At 41.6% G+C, this 19382-nt stretch overlaps 1 protein-coding gene across 4 annotated transcripts; it reads left to right on the top strand.

Moving 5' to 3' along the window:
* Window positions 1-2239: 2239 nt before the first annotated feature.
* CEP15 (centrosomal protein 15) lies at window positions 2240-12705 on the top strand. 4 transcript variants are annotated; one of them, XM_064453583.1, is made up of 5 exons: window positions 2240-2327; window positions 3967-4048; window positions 4773-4896; window positions 9609-9683; window positions 12422-12705. In XM_064453583.1, the coding sequence occupies exons 2-5, from the start codon at window positions 3996-3998 to the stop codon at window positions 12563-12565; spliced, it is 396 nt and encodes a 131-aa protein (XP_064309653.1). In that variant the 5' UTR covers window positions 2240-2327; window positions 3967-3995; the 3' UTR covers window positions 12566-12705. The 4 variants fall into 4 exon arrangements, with proteins under 4 accessions (XP_064309653.1, XP_064309652.1, XP_064309656.1 ...); XM_064453582.1 differs by lacking the exon at window positions 2240-2327 and adding an exon at window positions 2483-2805; XM_064453586.1 differs by lacking the exon at window positions 2240-2327 and adding an exon at window positions 2829-2977.
* Window positions 12706-19382: the final 6677 nt, after the last annotated feature.

Raw genomic sequence — 19382 nt, 5'->3', positions numbered from 1 at the left:
ATTTTGGTGCTAACAGTAAGTCCTAAATCCATATTTAGGCACTGATGGAGTACACGATCTGCAGCTTCTGCAGGCTGCAACCAAGCAACAGAGAGACCACACTGGTCTTAAAGTTTGCACATGGTCACACTAGCACAACTGGGCAGTAAATATACTGTTTCAAATTATTATACCAGCGATCCAACAGTAAATTCACACAAAGAGAGAAGCATTACATGAAGACACACACATATAAAAAAAATTAAATACTTTTTTCTGCAACATGCACAGCATAACTAGAAACTGGTGGGCGGGGCAGGTGGGTGACATGATGCTCTGTAGAACACATTAGATGCCAGTACATTAATATATGAAACAGAATGTCTTTCCCCATGTAAGTGGCTCCAACCTATAAAGCCCGGGTTCTGCAACGACCCTTACCGACGTCACTGTGGGCGCTTTGCAGATACAGTGAACCACCTATACACAACAGCCTGCTGTTGGGCATTTCTGGCTATTACTAGCACTGTTCTTTTTTGTTTTAAATAAGTTTAAAGCTTATATTTCTGACAAGTTGGGAACTGATCTAGGTTAGGTTGCTCTTCTAATGAAAAAAGAACATTAAAACTGAAAAACTAAATGTAGAGTTTATAGCTCATTAGCTATGAACTTACAGAGTGTTTCATCCACTGTCGCATAAAGCAGTCATTAAGAAATTATGGTTTCCATCCTGTCTCTGTTTCTGCAACACTGAACAATTGACAGTATCTGTAGCTTAACTAAAATGCTCTTTGCATTCTTTCCACAAATGGCATATATAATAGTTTATGTAAACCAAACTTCCATTTGTCTCTATTCTTTCTGAAATGTATTAAATGCTACAAGAAAGAAAGATCACCACCATTACAGAGAACTGGTGTAGCTCAAAGTAGAATATGCAAAACACTTAGGCTTTCCATTAAGTTTAGTGAGACCGTAACCGTTAGCTTTTCACACCATTAGAACTGGGGACAGGCTCCTATTTCTCCGTATCATTTATTGGAAAATCTTGTCTTTAAATCACAACGGTGGGGGGAAAAAAATATATAAAGTACTATTTATCCTGACTGCTGCAATAAGCAGGGGTAAGTTGACAAGTACATTAAAGATTTTCTACTTAATTATATGTCATAAAGTGAATTAATGTTTGTTGCAGAAATGTAAAATCAGAGAATGGAAGAAAATGGAAAGGATAAAGAGCTGAAGAACCACAAGACAAAACTTCTGATCAGCAGTAAGAAAGCCTCATGATGAGACATCTTGAAACACTAGGATCAGAGAATGTTTAGAAAGGAAACAGGGAAAACAAGCTCTTTCGGTGCAGCATTTAGAATTCAGCTGTAAATGTACGTAAATCTATCAGACAACAATGAAGAAAATGAAGAAGAATGAACTTTTGGCTGTATTTGCCTTAGAATTTTTTGGTTTATGTTTTCTGCAAAGAACAAAACATTCACAAAAAAAAAGTAGATTAACTGTGCCTTTTTAAAAAGTACGTTTTGATAAACATTTCCGTATAAAGGACTTGTGTCAGCCTCAGTCACTCTTCAGCTTTGAGGGCTGGAAGAAATTCTGAGCTCTCATATACAGAGGGCAAGATCACACCACAGGGTTCGGAAACGCGTGTGGAGCACCTGGCTGGCATTCACAGCGCGCTTCCCGCACCAAAATATGTGATGTGCTGTGCCTTGGGCAGGAAAGCAACAACTGGCTTCAAAGTCTACCTCACCAGAGAACTAGAGAACAACGCCTAGTCCCAGCCGGCGCCGGGACGAGGGGACTCTGGGCAGAGTGAAGACGGGCACACAACCTAGCCTCGCGCCGGGCGGGTTCGCGCTTCCTCGCTCTTTTAGGGCCGCAAAGCCCAAAAAGTTTGTCCGAACTAGTGCCAAATCTCGGGTGCGTGTGCGCTGGAGAGACGGATGGTTCCAGCGACGGATCTCGCCGCGAACAGTGCCTGACGCACCGGCGCCGTCCCGGCGCCGTCCCGACGCCCGCTCCCCGCCTTCCCGCCCTCCCGACGCCGGTGCGGCCGCCCCTCAGCGCAACGGTCACCGCACGAGACCGCCCTGCCCCCCCATCCCGCCCACCGGCAACGATTAGGGCCGCCTCCTTCCGCTCCTCCAATCCCAGTGGCGAATATGGATCCCGACCTCGCCTGATTCCGCCTGCCGGGGCGTGGCGAGGCCAATCAGCGCTAGGCTCCACCTTTCCGGCCGTCTCCATAGCAGCGGGGGGGGGGGAGGTTAAGGCGTCGTGGAGACCATGGTGGGTGGTTACTTTCCTTTACGAGGCCGGCGAGGCTGAAGGTAAACTAGGTCTTCTTATTTATTTTTTTTTCTTTGCTGCATTCTCCTCCCTCAATCCTACAGAATGGTACATTCCGACGGGCTCGTAGATTCCCCCCCCCCGCCCTTTTCCAATGGTAGGGCTAAGGGCGGCTCCCACTTGCCCCGCGGCGCGCTCCCCCTGTGGCAACTCCTCTCTCGCCCGCCCCGGGTCCGCCGGCCTGGGGCGGCACTGCCCGGCTCGGCCCGCTCTTTCCCTCGCCGCGGCGCCCTGGCCTGAGGCGGCACCGCCCGATCCGGCCTTTCTGCGCCCAGGGGCCGCCTTACACGGGCGTGTGGCGCGGCCGGGGGACGAGCGGCGGGGCTGTGCCCGGCCTCCCGCCTCGGCAGCGCCCAGGGAACAGCCCGCGACGCGGTTGCCCCGTGGTGCGGCGGGTGCCCTCGCCGGGCGCTCGTTTGTCGCTGCTGTCCGTAAGCTAGGCTGCCCCAAAGAAACGAGGTGCGTGCGGCTGCGCTCCCCGTGCTTCGGTGTCTCCCGTTGCCAGCAAAAGCGCTGCCTGATGAGCCGAGGGCTCGCCCGCTCTCGCAAACGGCCTGCAGTGCCGCGGCTGAGGGCCGGAGCCCGGCGGGGATGCGCTCCTTGCTAAACGAAGGGGAAGCACGAGCCACAGGCCAGTTGCATATAAGTGTTTTTCAGAGTGGGGTGAATCGTGCATCCCTAGGAAATGACCCCTGCTGAAGCGAGAGTGTGCGTGTAAATAACTTGCGTCGAAGTTATGTGCGAATCTCTCGACTCGGGGCCTTTCCTAATGCTCTTCTATCTTGGTGAGATCTTTCAGTCCTCCACCCTTCAGCATTGCAAACGCGATAGGTTCTTTTCTTTAATTTTGCTGTTTAATAAAATAGTTTAATAAAGTGGCAATAATGCAGTCATCTCTGAGGTGAAAAAAATACTAGATTGTGAACCACTTGCAGCCTTCTGAACAGTGCTGCAGGATCTCGATTTGCATGCAGTGGGCAGCTGATCGTCTTCACCTCGGAAGAAATCAGTACGATGTAAACAACTTCAGCTGTGTATTCGATGTACTGTGTTACAGTACTGAAGAGCTGAGCTCAACAAGTTTTCACTTAATTTTTCAAGCACTCAAAAGTTAAATTGGTTAAGCAGCTTAAATTATCTAGCTTAATCATGCCTGTACTTAAACGGGGGGCTCTATCTGTGAGAGGTAGTTACAAATGTTATTTACAAGTATAACTTTGTGTTCAGAGTAACATTACAAAAGCCAGTAATCACTAATGTAAGCAGTAATACACAAATTATGCCAGCACATAGTTTGCATGTGCAGTTGTAAGCATCTGAAACTTGAGAAAACCTAATGCTAAATCTGAAACTGGAAAGTCAAATTTTAGTTCTTTCATAAATTATTAGAAAACAGCAAGACCTACATAAACTGTATTATGAACATTAGTCCGCATGTATTCAAAGCATAATGTAACAATATCTTGTGGCAAATATTAAAATTTATAAGCAGGTTTTGTGTAGATAGCTGATATAAATATCATGCGTGCAACTTTAAACACAAAATTGTTTAATACTGAAAAGTGTATGTTCATGTATGTCTTCGGAAGATTTTAATTTCACTTGGTTTTCCTTTAATAGAGTGACAAAACTGGGGCAAACAACTGAAAATGTCATCCTATTTGGCTCAGGAGGTTCACCTTGCTAGAAGACATGAAGAGATGTAAGTAATTGTTTCAGAGCTGTGGCCTGCCTTGCAGCAGTTTGTGTTGTGGTCTTGCGAGACCTCCCTCGCTGCACATGGCCATCCTGCGAACAGTGAATCTGAGCTCTGTGCAGGGCACAGCAGTATTTCAGCAAGGGGCTGGTGTTCCAGGAGGTGGCACTCTTCCTTCATGAACTATTGGAATTAGCTGTTAAGGGTGTTTAGGATGATGAGGTTTTTTTACTTCCAATGGTGGTAGTGCTTTAAGATGTCCATTGTTAACCTCCTGTCACCGTTAAATTCCTATTTGAGGAAGGTAATTGGATTCTCTCACTCTACGCCTCAATTACAGAATTGCTTCTTTGTTGCCCTGTAAACTCAGATTGTGAAGCAAATACAGTAATGATTCAGAAAAATCTGTTTTTCTTATAACAACTAGTACTTGCCAACGAGCAAGAGTAGTACTGATAAAGTCACCCCAACCCACCCTGTCTTTTCTGTTCTGGGAGATTGGGTGCTTCTAAGCACCTTAGCATATGAGGACTGCTGGTTGCAACATTATAGCTTCATACAAGCACAGCAGGTGGTGTCTGCCTGTACCTTTTCCCTCCCCCAGCACACCCACCCTACAGCCGGCTTAATTAGCCCCATAGTTTTGAGAAAACTGGGTAAGGTAAAAAGGTTATTTTCTAGCTCCTGAGCAAAATGTTCTACCCACTTAGCAAAATGTTTTCCTTTGTAGACTGTCTCAGAGATCAGAGCTGCTACAGCAGATGGAGACTTATCTAGGAGACAAAAAGACTAAAAAGACATGGCAAACTCAAGCAGCTGATGCAGCTCATAAAAGGAATGCAGCACTTTTAAATGTAAGTTTCTGCAGCTACCAGGAACTGCATTGAAATGTCATGGTTATGTAGCTTGGGGAATTAAAAAAAAAAAAAAAAAGTGTTTGCTTTATAGTTATCACTTGAATTCTCCTATATAGAGTTCCCTCTTCTGGAACTTGACCAAAAGTATTAAATGACAAGTCTTTATTATCTGATGGCATCACTACCTATTTCCCATGCCCTTCTTATATGAGCCTCATGGTGGCAGCTGCTACTATTTTTTTTTAAGTACATGTAGAGATGCAACACATGCTATTACATGTCTGCCTAAGAGAACTCAGTCTGACAAGACTCACAGCACCTTTATACTTTGATTCAAGGTATGGGGCTATGTTTGGAAATAGGGGCTGACCAGCCTATAATGCTTTTAGTCGAGGGTAAGAACTATTCTCCCACTGGGGTTGTGTGAAGTTGTGGAAGATGTTCTCAGTTTAATATTTTTCTTCAGTGGAATGACTTCAGGAATCATCCTTGCAAAGCTGTAAAAGTGGCATTTGGTATTTCTGGCTTTTCCTAGTGGTGATACTGTTGTTAAAGTTAATAGCTGTTCCACATACCTATTGTCATATTTAGGTAAGATTTGCATTTCCTAGGTAAATTCAGCAGATGTTTGAGAATGGGCAATTAAAAAGATCTATGTTTGATGGCAGGGACCAGAATGGTAAAACCTCTTCTGGAACCCCTAGCTTAGGCATCCAGGTTTGAAGAGATTGCACTTGACCATGCAGCACTGACATGAGCATGCATTTGAAAAATATTTGTCTGTTGTTCAAGAAACAGCAGAAAACAATACCTCTCATGCATTCTCTTTAAATTCTTACTTATTAAGGGTCCAAATTGCATGTATTGTGTTTAGTGAAACAATAAGTTTTACTCTAGAAAATTACAAAATTAATTCATGTCACCAAAATTTTTTTTGTTTCTTCGTGCAGAGCCTCGTCAAGATTTAAAATGTTGACATTTTGGGTGGGTATAATTCTGTTGCAGGCACTCTTTGTATTTAAATGGAAGCTGTATTTAGGCAGTGGCAGACAAGGCAGAACAGTTAATCAGGGATGCCTTCTGAACTGCTCTGTGAGAAGGAAGATTACAGCTTGGACTCTGGTAAACTGGTGCATTCTGGGCTGGGGCAATCAGACGCCTCTGTAGTGGGTATAGACAAGTGTAGGTGCTTCAGGGGGAGACTGGGGAGAGGTGGATGGTTTGTTTTCCTCAGTTCATGCTCCATTAAATTAGTAATTTCAGCCATTGTGACTCCCATTTTCCATAGGCATTTTATAGTAGGTTTTTATTTCACACATATAATTTTTTAATCATTATTTGTATTTTACAAATGCATTCTCAGTTAACATATACAGGCAAACATAATAAATGCCAGGGTATACTTCTGCATGCTGAAAGCTTGTTGTATTGGAAATGTTAACAATAGCTCAGACATATACAGAGTGTAAATATTTTTGCAGTTAAACAGATATTTGCCATCTTCTGTCACATCCTCAAAATTGTTCCTTTCAAGTGTCAAAAATGTTGGTGTTTGTACGGGGGAAAAAAGCAAAAACATATGTATCAAAACAAATTCTGTTGCAGGATAAGTAGCATAAATCAGTTTAAATCTATTAATTTTATACTAGTTTTAACAGGCATGCACTCCTGCAGATGCTTTCTGATAACAGAAGAAAACAGGAAAAAAAAAATCTATGCAGAATAATATATGAGAAGCTTGAAAACAAGACTGATTAATGTGCCAGCTTCAGAATATTGTTCCTGATACCAGGCACTGTACATTTCACAGTTACCATGTGGAGAGTTGTTGATTTGGCCTACTCAAAAATACATGGACATGATGAAGTGTTATTTTTTTATTTGCATTTCTGTTTTTCTGCATGTAAGCAAAATCAGTTGTTTTCACTATGTGATCATAGCAAAAGACGTTTTTCTTTCTCTGTGGTAGTTGATATTTATGCACAGGAAAGCATTTCAAAATTAATTTGTTTATAATCAGTAGGAAGCAAGGAACTAAACATTTTTTTAATTGGAATTTTAACATTATAAGCACTTGTTCAGCATTTTAATATAATCATCATAGTATTTTCCTTGATGTCTTTAGTGGGAGACCGCAGATTAGGGAAATCTGTATCATTTGGTACTTATATAATGTTGTCGTAATAAAAGCAGAAATTAGATTAGTATTTATAACCTGATTTATGACATTTGTTTTTCAGTAACATTTCTTGTGTTTAGAAATGTATATTACTGTGCAACAGCTTATAATAGGAAATAGAAAATAAAGAATATGCTATATAGTGGATAGTATTGGAAGGGTAATTTAGACCAAATTTGCTTTCCTTCACAGGCATGTAATTCTAGAATTATTTAAGTGGGATTCTGCCAGACTGATATCAATATAAGTGACAGCTGAATTTGGTCCCCTAAAAGTGATGCATGTGTCATGCATTCCGTTTTACCTCTGGGGAAGGGTCTTGAATTGTTTTTGTTCCAGTCCTTGTGGTTTTAGGGGAAGTGTTGTAAGATGCTCTCTTTTTTTCTCTACCATTTTGCTGTTTTTTTCCAAAGTTTACACTGCCGACGTATTTATTTTTATATCGATGATGGGGATTTCTTTTTCCTACAAAGCTTACCAGTTGTATAGACACACAAGAAGTGCCATCTAATCTTTGAGAAGTTCCAGTTATTTTCTAAAGCATACTACACCTTCGAGCAAAAATTTCTTTCACTGTCTGTCATTAAATCAGTATTCTGAATGACAATAGACTGCACAACATACAAACTAGAATGAGCAACAAAAAGACACATCCAATATCTAGGCTATGCCAAAGTGACCTTCTCTACTAAACATGTATGCACAACTGCTGTCTCCTTTCTTGCCTGAAAGACACTAATTTTCTATCACCGTAAACATCCAATGTCTTAGCTAAGTCTATAAAGGAATAATGATCTTGACTGATATTCTTCCTTCCTGTGAAAGTTGCTACAGGAATTAGGAAGAAGGAATCAGAATGGAGGAAAATTCTCTGCAAGAATACGAAGTGAATGTTACTGATTGATCCTTCTTTTCAGTACAGTGATAACTTCTCCAGACTCAGTCTGAGCTGTACTGATATGAGCTTCAGTTGGTGAGATTTGTGGTGTATCTTTTCTAAGTACACGCAACAGAGAAAATCCTTCCTTAGGTCAGTTAAGTCTGTATTGTCCTCTGATATTTTGAGCTTGTGACTTCAAACAGCTTCCATCTTTGCCCTTATTCCTCCTGTATATGTTTACCCCATTAGTCTTTTCTCACCTGAAAAGGGGCGGCCACTTGCTACTTCTGAGGATTTGGATAAATCTCGGTCATCCTTCAGCTTCCTACAAGGGTATGCACTTTGCTGTAGAAAAGGGTGCACAGTTCTGCTTGGATTTGGTTTGTACTTATTAATTCCTTTTACATCATGACTGTATTCTCTTGCACATAAGATGAGCACTGTAAATTGAATGAATAGAGTGTATCTTTATCACTAAGTTGAACTTCAGCTAACAGTAAGGCTGTTTTTTGCTTTTATTAATCATACTCTACTGAATTTGAGTCATATTTTCCAAACTAAACTTGAGTCGAGCACTGTTTACTTATTGATGTATTCAGATTGGCTATTATTCAATACGAGTAATCATGTTTGGTCTCTCTTGTGGTTATGCTCCTCCAGAATCTCACTCTTCTTTTCAGCGGCAGTGGTGGTGAATATTTGGGAAGTCCCTTTGGGGAATTTCCTCTCTCATTTAGTTTTTCTGTTGTACTCTTCACACCCGCTCTCTGCTCCCAACTCTGCCATCTGCTATACTTTCTTTCCCCCTCCACTCTGTTCAGCTTTGGCTTCTTCACACCCCACTCCCACGTCCCTTTCTGTCTCTCTTCATCTGCCCACCACTCAATCTCTTCAATGTTTGGGTATGGAACTAAGCCCACAAGAATGGGTCAGAACTTCAAAGGGGGAGGGCGGTTAGTTTGGGGGGATGTTTTGATTTGTTTGTTGCTGTTGTTTTTTGGTTGTTTCTCCTTTTAAAAATTTATTTAGGCCTTTGTGAATCCAGCATGCATCCACTGGACAAGCAGAAACCCAAATACTGATGATTTTATTTTTTTTTTAAGAAAGCTATGTGAGGTGCATTGTCATCCAAGTTTGTCTGGTGAACAGCTTGCTGCAGCTCTACATTTTTGTGCACATGTTATGCATGCATATTAGCAAGTCATCTTTGTCTTGAGGAGTAAAGATCTTGCACATAAATTGCCTAGTTACTTTACAGTTACAGTAGCTAGAATACATACTTCAGTCTTCGTGCAGCACAGAGAAAACCATTCTGTTCCCTCTGTTTTCTGAAGTTTTATAGAACAGAATTTAACTGTAATTTACCCAAGTGTCCAGAAAGAATAATGGTGTTTTACAGCAACTGTCTTATGTGGTAATGAAATTTATTCTTGTATCCAAAAGGTACGGCAAACGTATTTAGAAACCGTAGGATGCAAGTACAAGTTGGATTTCAGAATGACTAAACAGAAAGATTTGACCTTCAGTGTTGTTATTTGAATGCTCCTTAGCTGTAATGAGTTCATTTAGTTAAGTGTCTTTATGTGAGTGTGTATTTTCCTTTTAATAATCCATTGTTTGCTTTTAAAATGTATTTTGCCTATGTTTTAGGATATAGAAGCAGCAGAAAAAAAGCTGCAAGAAAGAGTGTATTTACTTCCACATCCTGATACTGTTAAGTTAGAAGTAAGTCCTAGAACTCTGTCTTTTCATTTGCTGTTTACCAAATATTTTGCTTTTTTTCCCCCCGAAGCATGTTCTTAAAGTGAAAATAATTGATTTTAAAATCCAGTGACTGGTATAGCCAAAGGCCTGTGTACTGTGTAGCACGCTGAACCTAAATTCTGGGGCAAGGTCCCTCGATTCTGGAGCATTCCGTTGGAAATATGTATTAGCTTTCAGATCTATGCAAACTTCTATTTAAAAATGAAGTCAAATATAATAATTAATATTGTGAATATCAGAAGATTACTGTGTTCATTATGTCAGAGCTGTTTAATTTGGTTTATGTGGTCACCCTGTTTTCAGTTTGCCACAGATTGTCATTTTTACACTTGAGGGTTAACAGTTTATCAGCATGAATGGAGAAATTTTCACTTCTCAGAGTTATTTTATGGTTGTATGGGAGCTTATGAAAAATACTGCTACAGCAGGAACACTCGATTTTTATCTCTTAACCTGCAGTCCCTCAAACATTATTTAACAATAAAGATTTTGAACAGCACGTTACTCTGAGAACTAAGTATTATCCTGATACAACATAACAATTTTGTTCCCTAGTCCCAGCACTGCTTTATCAGTATGAAGCAGTGATGAATGAATGAAGAGGACAGAAACAGTCCTGGGAATGGGAACTGGAGCACAGCTCTTCCTGATGCAAACTAAACATCTTAATCACGAGGCCACTGAGCCAGATTCCCACTCTTGTTTCTTGCACCAGTGGTTTGTGGGCTCTTTGTTGTACGGTGGCTTATTTTCCGCAGGCATGGTAGCATGGAGTGTCCCGTGCTAGTTTGTGTGCTAGGGTGTTGTCAAGGGAGGGGAAGGGTATAGATCTGAGTGCTGTCAGCCTGTGGAGAGAAGTGTATTGTACATTAGTTTCACACTGTGAATGGGCAAGCGTTGTAATGCTTAGGCTGTTACGTAAATGAGAGGCATCACTTCTTGTTCTGGTTACTGTTAAAAGTTTTTGTCTGTCCTTGCATTTTGCAAATAGCCTACTCCTACCACTGTGACAGGATGCACACTGAGTATGCCTACACAGTGATTTATATATATATATATATATATATTTTAGGGATTTTAGACAAAAGGGTACATTTTTTTCCTGGATACCTGTACATCTTGAATGATGCTAAGAAAAATGCCAAGCTACTAATATTGAACCTATTTTGTCTGTGTTCAGAAGTAGACTCCTAGAGGACTTTCAAGGTACCTCTAGAGTTGTTTGGATCTGTTTTGGACCGCTTCTCCCTCTGTCGCGTGTTAAGTTGCTTGTGGGATGTAGACCAAAGTCCGCATGTATTGGAGAATGCAGAGCAGTTGCTTATGGCTGCAGAGATGTCTACACTCTGCAGCAGCGGTTGAATTTTAGAGAGAACAGAATTACTATTTGAAGGAGAAGATCCTATTTCAGCCTGTTTTATACTTCTGAAGAAGAGTGCTATAAATAGTGGAGAAAGAAAACTTTCTTTCATGGTACAAAATTCTTGTGCATGCTTTGTTCCAAAACACTTCTGAGCATATTTCACTCAGCCATATATGTGTCTGTATTAATATACTTTGAAAGTTATGGCTATAATGGATCCCCAGCTTGCTAAGTCGGAGTAGTTTTGTGTGACAGCACATATGCTTGTCAAAAAAGATTCTTTGAGTAAATCTGTTGAAGAAAATATTTTTGTAAATCTGCAAGAGCCACAGTTATATCTGAGCTACATGTAAGGATCAGAATGATTAGCCAGGAATCTAATACTCTGCAGGGAGATGTTCAGTTTTGTGGTATGCTGCTTCTACATTATATACTTAAACAAGTAAAGAAAAAAAGGCTTAATACATATATACCATAAATGTTTTCTACTACAAAAGTACTTTTTTCGGAATGGATATCAATGTCTAAAAATACTTACATTGGTGGATGGATTAAAGCGTTGGCCTAATACAGCTCTTTGATCACAGTATTATGTGGGAAGAAAAAATATAATATAGGGCACTTAAAATTGTCTTCAAAATCCTACAAACAACAAAGTTATTCTTAGGATACCAGCACAAAACCGATGCATGGTATGTCCATTCCACAGATAAAACAGAAGTTAAATTTATTACTCAGCGGCACAGGGTAATGCAGAGAAGAGGGTTAGGTAATCCATAGTGGTTTTCCTAGACCACAGGGTAAGTATACAGCTTTTGTTTTCTTTTTTTCATTTGTGATCCAAATACTGGAGCCGATTACTTCGTCAGTGACTTACTACAGCTAAAATTTTACTCAAATATTTTGAACTACATTACTGCAAACTTTTCTAGGATAACCAATTTACACAGCACTTTTTGTTTAAAACACTAAACAATTTTTTTCCACTTCAAAATCACATTCCGCTAACATGTACTTAAATATAAAAGCTGCTTTTGGAAAAGTTTATTATGACGGAAAATATTTTATTAAAGGTGAGGGTCTCAACTAATCTGTTGCTTACCACAAGAGGGCACATTCAGTCACTTCACGTTCATGCTGCAGAATGAAATCTTTCCTGGCTGGTATTTTGTATCATAAAAGAGATTAGAAATTTCTTGTGCAAGTATGTTGTTCTTTTGCGAATTGCTTCACTTATAAGGCAAGATTTAATAATGCATTGCATATCTATATTGTTTTTAAACAGGCTGACACAGATTTTGAAATTAAGTTTATTTTTTTCTTGTGTCTTTCTCAGACTCTCTATTGGGCATCAATAAAAGAATCTCTTCCCAAGTGGGAACAGTTTCTTTTAGGAAGAGCAGAAGTTCCTATTGGTTTTAAGAAAATGAAAACTGCAAAAGAGAACATAAGCTCCACAGAAGAAGATTCACAAAAATAAATACTCTAGTTTCATTTTGTTTTGTAATTTGTGGCTTAAGCAGACAAGATCATCCAGATCAGGCAACAGAATATTGTGCCATTAAATTGTAATGTAAATCATTTAAATGAAAATTGACTATATTGGATAATTTGCTTGCATCGTCGCCTTGCGTACAATTCTTTATTTTCATGCTGTAGTAGAGAAGCAATCCTCAAAGGGGCTTCTGGGATCAAAAGTGAGAAACACTGGTATACAGAAACCTACCAAGGCAATTGCTTTTTCAGTATGAGAAGAGTTTTAGGTTATTTTTAATCCTCTGCTTCTACATATAAGTGCGATAAGTAAAGACAGATTCATGCATTATCTTTCTTTGCAGCAGTCATCTGTGCAGTATGTCTCTGTGGATGAGGGAGAAAGGAGGCATTTACCGTTAGCAGGGAAGGCAGGCTGTTTGCATCAGACAGAGCAGCCCTGGTGTAACACCAGGAATCTGTGTAAAAACCTTTGTGAGAGTAGTTGTAGAAGGAACACCTTGAATTTCTGCATCTTGCTTTCCCTGATTTTTGTCTTTGCAACCTTCATTGCTTCACACTGCGCTCCAGTAACCACTGCCGCTTTTGGCAGCCTCCTGCTGCCTACTTTGTATTTCCTGTCTAACGGGTGGCTAAAGACAAGGAAAAGTAAACAAATCTCTAGGGTTTTTTGCTACTTCTAGGCTGCTCATAGTGCTATTTTCTTTATCTTGATATAATCTGCAAATGAGACCTTTTGCTTAGGCGTGAAAAGTTTGAAAGAAGCAAACAGAAAGGTAGCCAGCAGTGGCTGTCTAAGAACCAAGCATATATAGAAATTGAGGAGATAATATTTTCATTTTCAGCCACTGAACAGCTCCTCAGCTTCCTCCTACAGAGGTGCAATACCAGTGAGTTTTGATTGTACAGTGGGCTAACTCAGTGTGGAAATTTCACTGCTCCTGTGCAGTGCTTTTGAAATATCTGTTCAGTGGAAGATCCTTCCAGGTGTGTGACTTGGCCTGCAGAAATTTAATCCTTCCTAAGCAAAGGAAGCCTAGAAAAAAAAATCTTTTTTCAAAAATAAGAACCTGGACTTGAGTCAATACTGTTAAAATTTAATCTCATATGCAACAACATACTTCTACCCTGACCTGAAGGTAGGAGAAAAAAGGTTACCTCGGCTAGTGTTTGAGGATATGAAAATGTAATGATTACAAATCTTGCTAAGCAACTAGTGCTATTCGTACTCTAGGCATCTCCATGCTACACAGATATATATTTTTTAATGGTAGAGATGTTTTAATGACTTTTATTGAAACTGAGGTACATTTAGCAACATTTCTCATAGGTGTCCTGACTGCTTAGGTTCTGTGCACTAAAAAACCTGTGTTTGTTTAGTTAATTAAACATAGTTAAGTTACTCACTGATCAGCTGTTTGTGGGGAGTTTATGGCTAGTCAGAACTAGAGAACTAACTTGTAGCTGAAAACTGTACAAGTCTGGGTAGCCTTTAAGGACCAACATCTGCAGACACTGTTCGTGAAATTAGGCACTTGGTTTTGTCTGAATTTAAATTAGCTGAAGAATCACTGACACAATAGAATCAAAACTTCAGCTGCAATATAAAATTGTATGTTTTCAACGGGAATATTAAGAGTTCACGTAAAACTTTTTCTATTGAAGTGTCCATTAAACTGATAAGTTTTTACAGAAACTGCCATCTTAGAAATATCCTGTTGAGTGGGTGTTGGTGTTTGTAACAATAACGTTGTTTTCATAATATGTGATGGCAGATTAGCACGCTTCTCTGCAGTGTTGTTAACAGTTGTAATTAAGGAATAAACAGTAAAGGGTGTCAGTCCGATGACAATTTCATCTATAGTGTCACAATACAAAATGTCACAAAATATTAGAACTGTTATATAACTACAAAAATATCAAATTAAGCTTTCATCTTACAAGCAGAGAGCTTAAAAATACCCTGGCATAGAGACCATTGCAATTTTATACCTACTCAGTGTTCTGTCACAAAGACAACTTGGTAATATTTTCTTCTGTAAGATCACAATGTGGTTCTCGGGCTGATTTAGTGGGAATGTGCATGGATCTTAGCGTTGTAGAGCTCACATTTAAAAAGCAAATAATTGGAACCAGTAGAGCAGACAGGGAGGGAAAAGCTATTACACACGATGCCCAGAATGAAGGGATGGGTGAGCAGTTAGTTGCGAACAAAGACTGGGATTCATCCTGGTCTTTGCATCCAAAGGGAAATCACTTAAAGTAAAATCTGGGCCCCTAAGTACTTTATACCTGTGAATAATCTGGGTCTTTACCTCTTTGGACTCCACCTAAACACTGGGACACAATGCAGATGCTCGCTATCTCCTTGCCCCTTTTGATTTCCCGTGGAAGGAAAGCGAAGCCTGTGGACTGTGAGGGCATGGCAGCTGGGTGGGTGAGGGTTTTGCAGCGTGCTGTGAAAGGCACCTGTGAGCCATGTTAGTGTCAGGTTTGTGTTGCAGATAACTGCTCAGGTACTGTGTTTCTGATTATTTTGTTGTTACTGGGCAAAGAGATTAAGATTAAAATTAAATTATCTTCTTTTCAAAGGTGGAAATAACTTTTTTCCCCCGCAGCATAGCTTTAGAAGCAATAGGACAACTAGCGCATGGAAAACTATGTAGGAACATGTCCAGAAAAGGAAAAAAATTAAGAGAAACATTTAAAGCAGGAATGTGTGTAGGTGACTGCTCTGAGAGACAAGAGCCCTCATGTTGGCCTGTGGTCTGATATAAATAAATGCAATTGCGTCTGACTGTGAAACAGCACAGCGGCAGGGGCAGGGAGGCGCACAGCGGGGCCGTGGAGGTACGGGAGCCAGCATTTCCTGATTTGGCACAGACCTCGGGGCAAGCGGTGGCAGGGAACATAATTATATGGTATCTCCTGTTATACTTAGATTTGTTGAGTGCACAGTTTAATTTGCTACGGCTGAGCTAGCTTGCCACTTGCCTTTCTATAGGTACAAATTTGAGAAAGTAAATGTTAAACTTAAGCATGTTTTTTTTTAAAAAAAAAACAAAACCCGAAACTGATTGCTGCTGATATGGTTTAATATCACCTTGAAATGAGATTTTGAATGAGGATTCTTCACCAAGTCAAGGCTGTAACTTCCAACATATTGATTCTGTGTAGTTACACCCCACCTTATCCCAAGCTTTTATATATATATGAAGTTATAAAATATATATTTGATACATATATTACATTATATCTTATGTAATTTCCTACCCATCTCGGGTAATTGTTTTTTTTTTTCCTTCTGAACATAACCTCTTACTCTGCATTCCTGACTTGCTGCTTGCCCTTTTGTGCTAAAATACGTGTATACCTAAATGCAGTGGTCCTAAGAGCCTGTTGCTTCATGTGCTTTTCTGGCAGGTGGGGAAAGCAATTGAGAGAAGAGCAGGAACAAAAACCAAAGGTTTTGCCATTTGTAAGTTAATCTTTGAGTATCTTACAAGAAGAAATAATTAATCATCGTTTTTTAGGTTTATGGACAGATGAGTAACCACAGTACTAACCCAGGAGCACAGCCTGTTCCCCCATCTTGTCACCTCTCCCATCACATCCCCGAGCTTTTTCCTTTCGCAGTTACTCTGGCTGTGGGGGCAGTAGCAGAAGGCACGTTAGTTTTTCCCCAGGATAAGAAATTTCTTACTCGGCAGATTTTTTCTCAAGCCTATTAATTTCATTTGAGAGTATGTATGAAATAAGAGGGTTTAGATGAGTGATATTTGACACTATGGTATCTTCTTGACTGTATTTTTTCAGGGTCATGCTTTCATAGAATCAGGGAGCTAGATTTTAGGCTTATAGTTCTTCATTCCTGTCCTCATTCACATAGAGCAGGGCAGGGAGTATAGATGCTCAGTTTGAGCTTGTTGGTACTGAAAAATAGGAAAACCAAATTTGAAATGGAATGTACTTTTAGAGGTTACATCTGAAAGAAAACATTATCTACTCCATAATGGTAGTTTTCATAATATTTTAATAGTTGTGTTCAGATACAGCATGACCTTAAGTATCACCCCAAATGCAAGCTGTTTTAACATATTTGTAATGCTAAGGTCTTCATTACTCTAATATTCTGTTTGCTCAAGGATTATAATCCATGGCTATACTGTGTTACAGTCAAAATAAAGTTTTGATCCTGTAGTCGCTGCCTTTTGGATTTCAGTGTTATATTGCACATATGAGCGGGATGTAACTCGGCGCCTGCTGGAGCTAAGTGTGCGGACAGTGAGTATGCCGGCGCTAAGTGCTTTGCTTAGGTATGGGCGTTATTTTCCTCGGTTTTCCTCTAACGCTGATCTGAAATAGTAATCTGCTGAGTGAGGATTAGAGTCTCAAAAACTTATTGCTGAAAAATACAACTGTAATCAATCCCAGATCGGTCATTTCCACTCTTCCTATTGTTTCACAATAACCGTGTGCTAAATTAGTTCAGGTATGTGATTACTGGCAAGACACGGGTAGAGATAATGAAAACCTCGCAAAGGAGACAGGTGGGAAAAAAAACCAACCCCAAACACGGTTCTTCAGTGCATCCTCCTGCAGTGTGAAGCTCTTTGTCTTTGCTGTAAATAGGTTGATTTAATTTGGGAGCTGGATATTCCTTTTAAACACAGCTGAAACAGCTCTTGAAAATGCCCTAAATTGTACCCGCCGTGTGTGTCGTCTTCCAGTGGTACCTTTTGCACCCGAGGTACTTTGCATACGATCGTTTTTAACGCATACGGGTAGGAAGTACGCTCGCTTCTCCCCCTAAGTTTTATCGCTAGTGATGATGATCTTAAAAATAAACGTGTGGTGTTCTTCCTCCTTACTCTCAGTCGTATCACCTACCAGAGAGCCCTAATAGGCAACAAAATAGTGTGAGACGGTATTTACATCACACTTTTGAAACAGATTCAAGCAGAGCCAGCTGCCGTAAGATCACTTTACAAATATATTGCAAATTAATAAAAGGGAAATTTTGCCGTCCTTTAAGTAAATTACAGCCTCCTTGATTAATTACATAGCTCGAAGCCGCAGTAAATTAGTACCTGCCTCACAGCGGCGTTGGGCAGCGTAATTTTGGTTTCCAGCCTTGCGTTTCTTTACCCATTGAGTTTGCATGTGTTCCCAATAGCTTCATTCATGGTGCTCTAACTGTTACTCAATACCAGCTTCCGGAGGATAATTTGCTTAAGTGAACCACATGCCCGCAGCTTTGTTAAGCGCGATCTAACTAACCTGCGCGCTGTCGCGCTCGCCTCGGTGCCGGGGCTTTGCGGAGCTGCCCGAGGGGAAGGAGCGGGAGGGGGGAGCACTTTTGGGTCGTTTCCCAGTGTGAGATGAGATGGCCGAGGACCTCGGGACGCGAGGGGTGTGTGTCCGGGCGGGAGGACGGACGGACCGCGGTCGGTCGTTTCGGGGGCGCTGGGGCTGCGCATCCTCAGGGACCGTGCGTAGGGAAAGGGAGCGAGAGGCGGGGGTGGTGGTGGTGGGTGGTGATGTCCGTGTCCCCTCTCGCTTCGCGGCGCCGAGATTCCCAAGGACTGATTCCGTGGAAACGTTCGTGATAATCACCGTAACGGTGCAAACCGTACCCGTAAATCCATAGGGGAAAGGTTCATATATAAGAAGGGAACCGTCGCATTCCCCCGTCATGTGTGAGCCGTGTTTAAGAGTGAGCTTTAACAGTGGCAGCCGCTTTACGCTACTTCTCGGACGTTTCTTTTTATCAAGTTTCCTGGTACACTTGGCTTTTTCCTCTATAATCAGCTTTCTTTTGCTGGATTCATTCAGTGATGCGATAATCCAATGTTGGTAATATCTCAATTCATTACCATAATGAATCAGAAGGAAGAGGCTGATTATAAATCAGAAAGCTTCTATTTATGTGAAATATCTTGGCAACTGGTAGCGGTGGGGAAGGCAAAGGAAGGGATATCGGACCCTGAACGGGACGGGGGGACCGCGGGCGGTCCCGGGTGCTCTCGCTGACCCTCCAAAAGCCCGTGCCCTTCCCAGGACAGCTGTGCCCGTGGCACCGAGGCACCCGTGCCGACCCGGGGGAATACTTGGCTCCTGCGGCCTCGGTTTTACCAAGTTTTCCGCTGAGTTTGGGCGAGAGTTTTGCTCCCGGCCGCCCTTGGCGGGGCAGCGCGGCGGGCCGGGACCGGGGCCGCCCCCCATGCACTGCTGCGGCCCCGCTTGTTTGCGCCGCCCGGGGGGCTCCGGGAGAGGCGAAGCCGCGGTGCTGCCCTGCGGCGGGCCCACCGAGGTGCCCGTCCCTGTCTCCCGGACCAGGGCACTTTTAAACCTACTCATCAGCCTGCACCTTCTGCAAACGCAAAAGACGGCAAAGATGCGAAGATTTGTAGAAGAAAAGTCAAGTTTGGGGTTGTTGCGGGTTTGTTAACTCCGGGACCAGACACGGCGTTTTGTCTCCATCCCTGCTGGGAACAAGGCTTTTCCACGAAAAAACACGCGCTTACGGGAGCCACTTTAAAGCAGAATTTACAGATTTTTAAGGGCCCCCGTGACTTCCAGCACCCAGGCTAAGAGGCCAAGGGGCGAGAGGGAGCAGGGGGGCCGCGGAGGCTCCCTGCGATCCGAGCCCCCACACCTGCGAGGAGAGGCAACCTGCCCCAAAACAGAGGACAAGGGAGCCTAAAGGCACCTCTTTTTCATTTCTTTATTTTTTTAATGGAGGGCACGTGTTGCCCATGATGCAATCAGTTAAGTAATTGCAAGCGATAAATACGAATTAG

This window comes from Phalacrocorax carbo, chromosome 6 (assembly GCF_963921805.1).
Source record: "Phalacrocorax carbo chromosome 6, bPhaCar2.1, whole genome shotgun sequence".
Lineage (NCBI taxonomy): Eukaryota > Metazoa > Chordata > Aves > Suliformes > Phalacrocoracidae > Phalacrocorax > Phalacrocorax carbo.
This window is presented reverse-complemented; position numbering and strand designations above follow the sequence as displayed.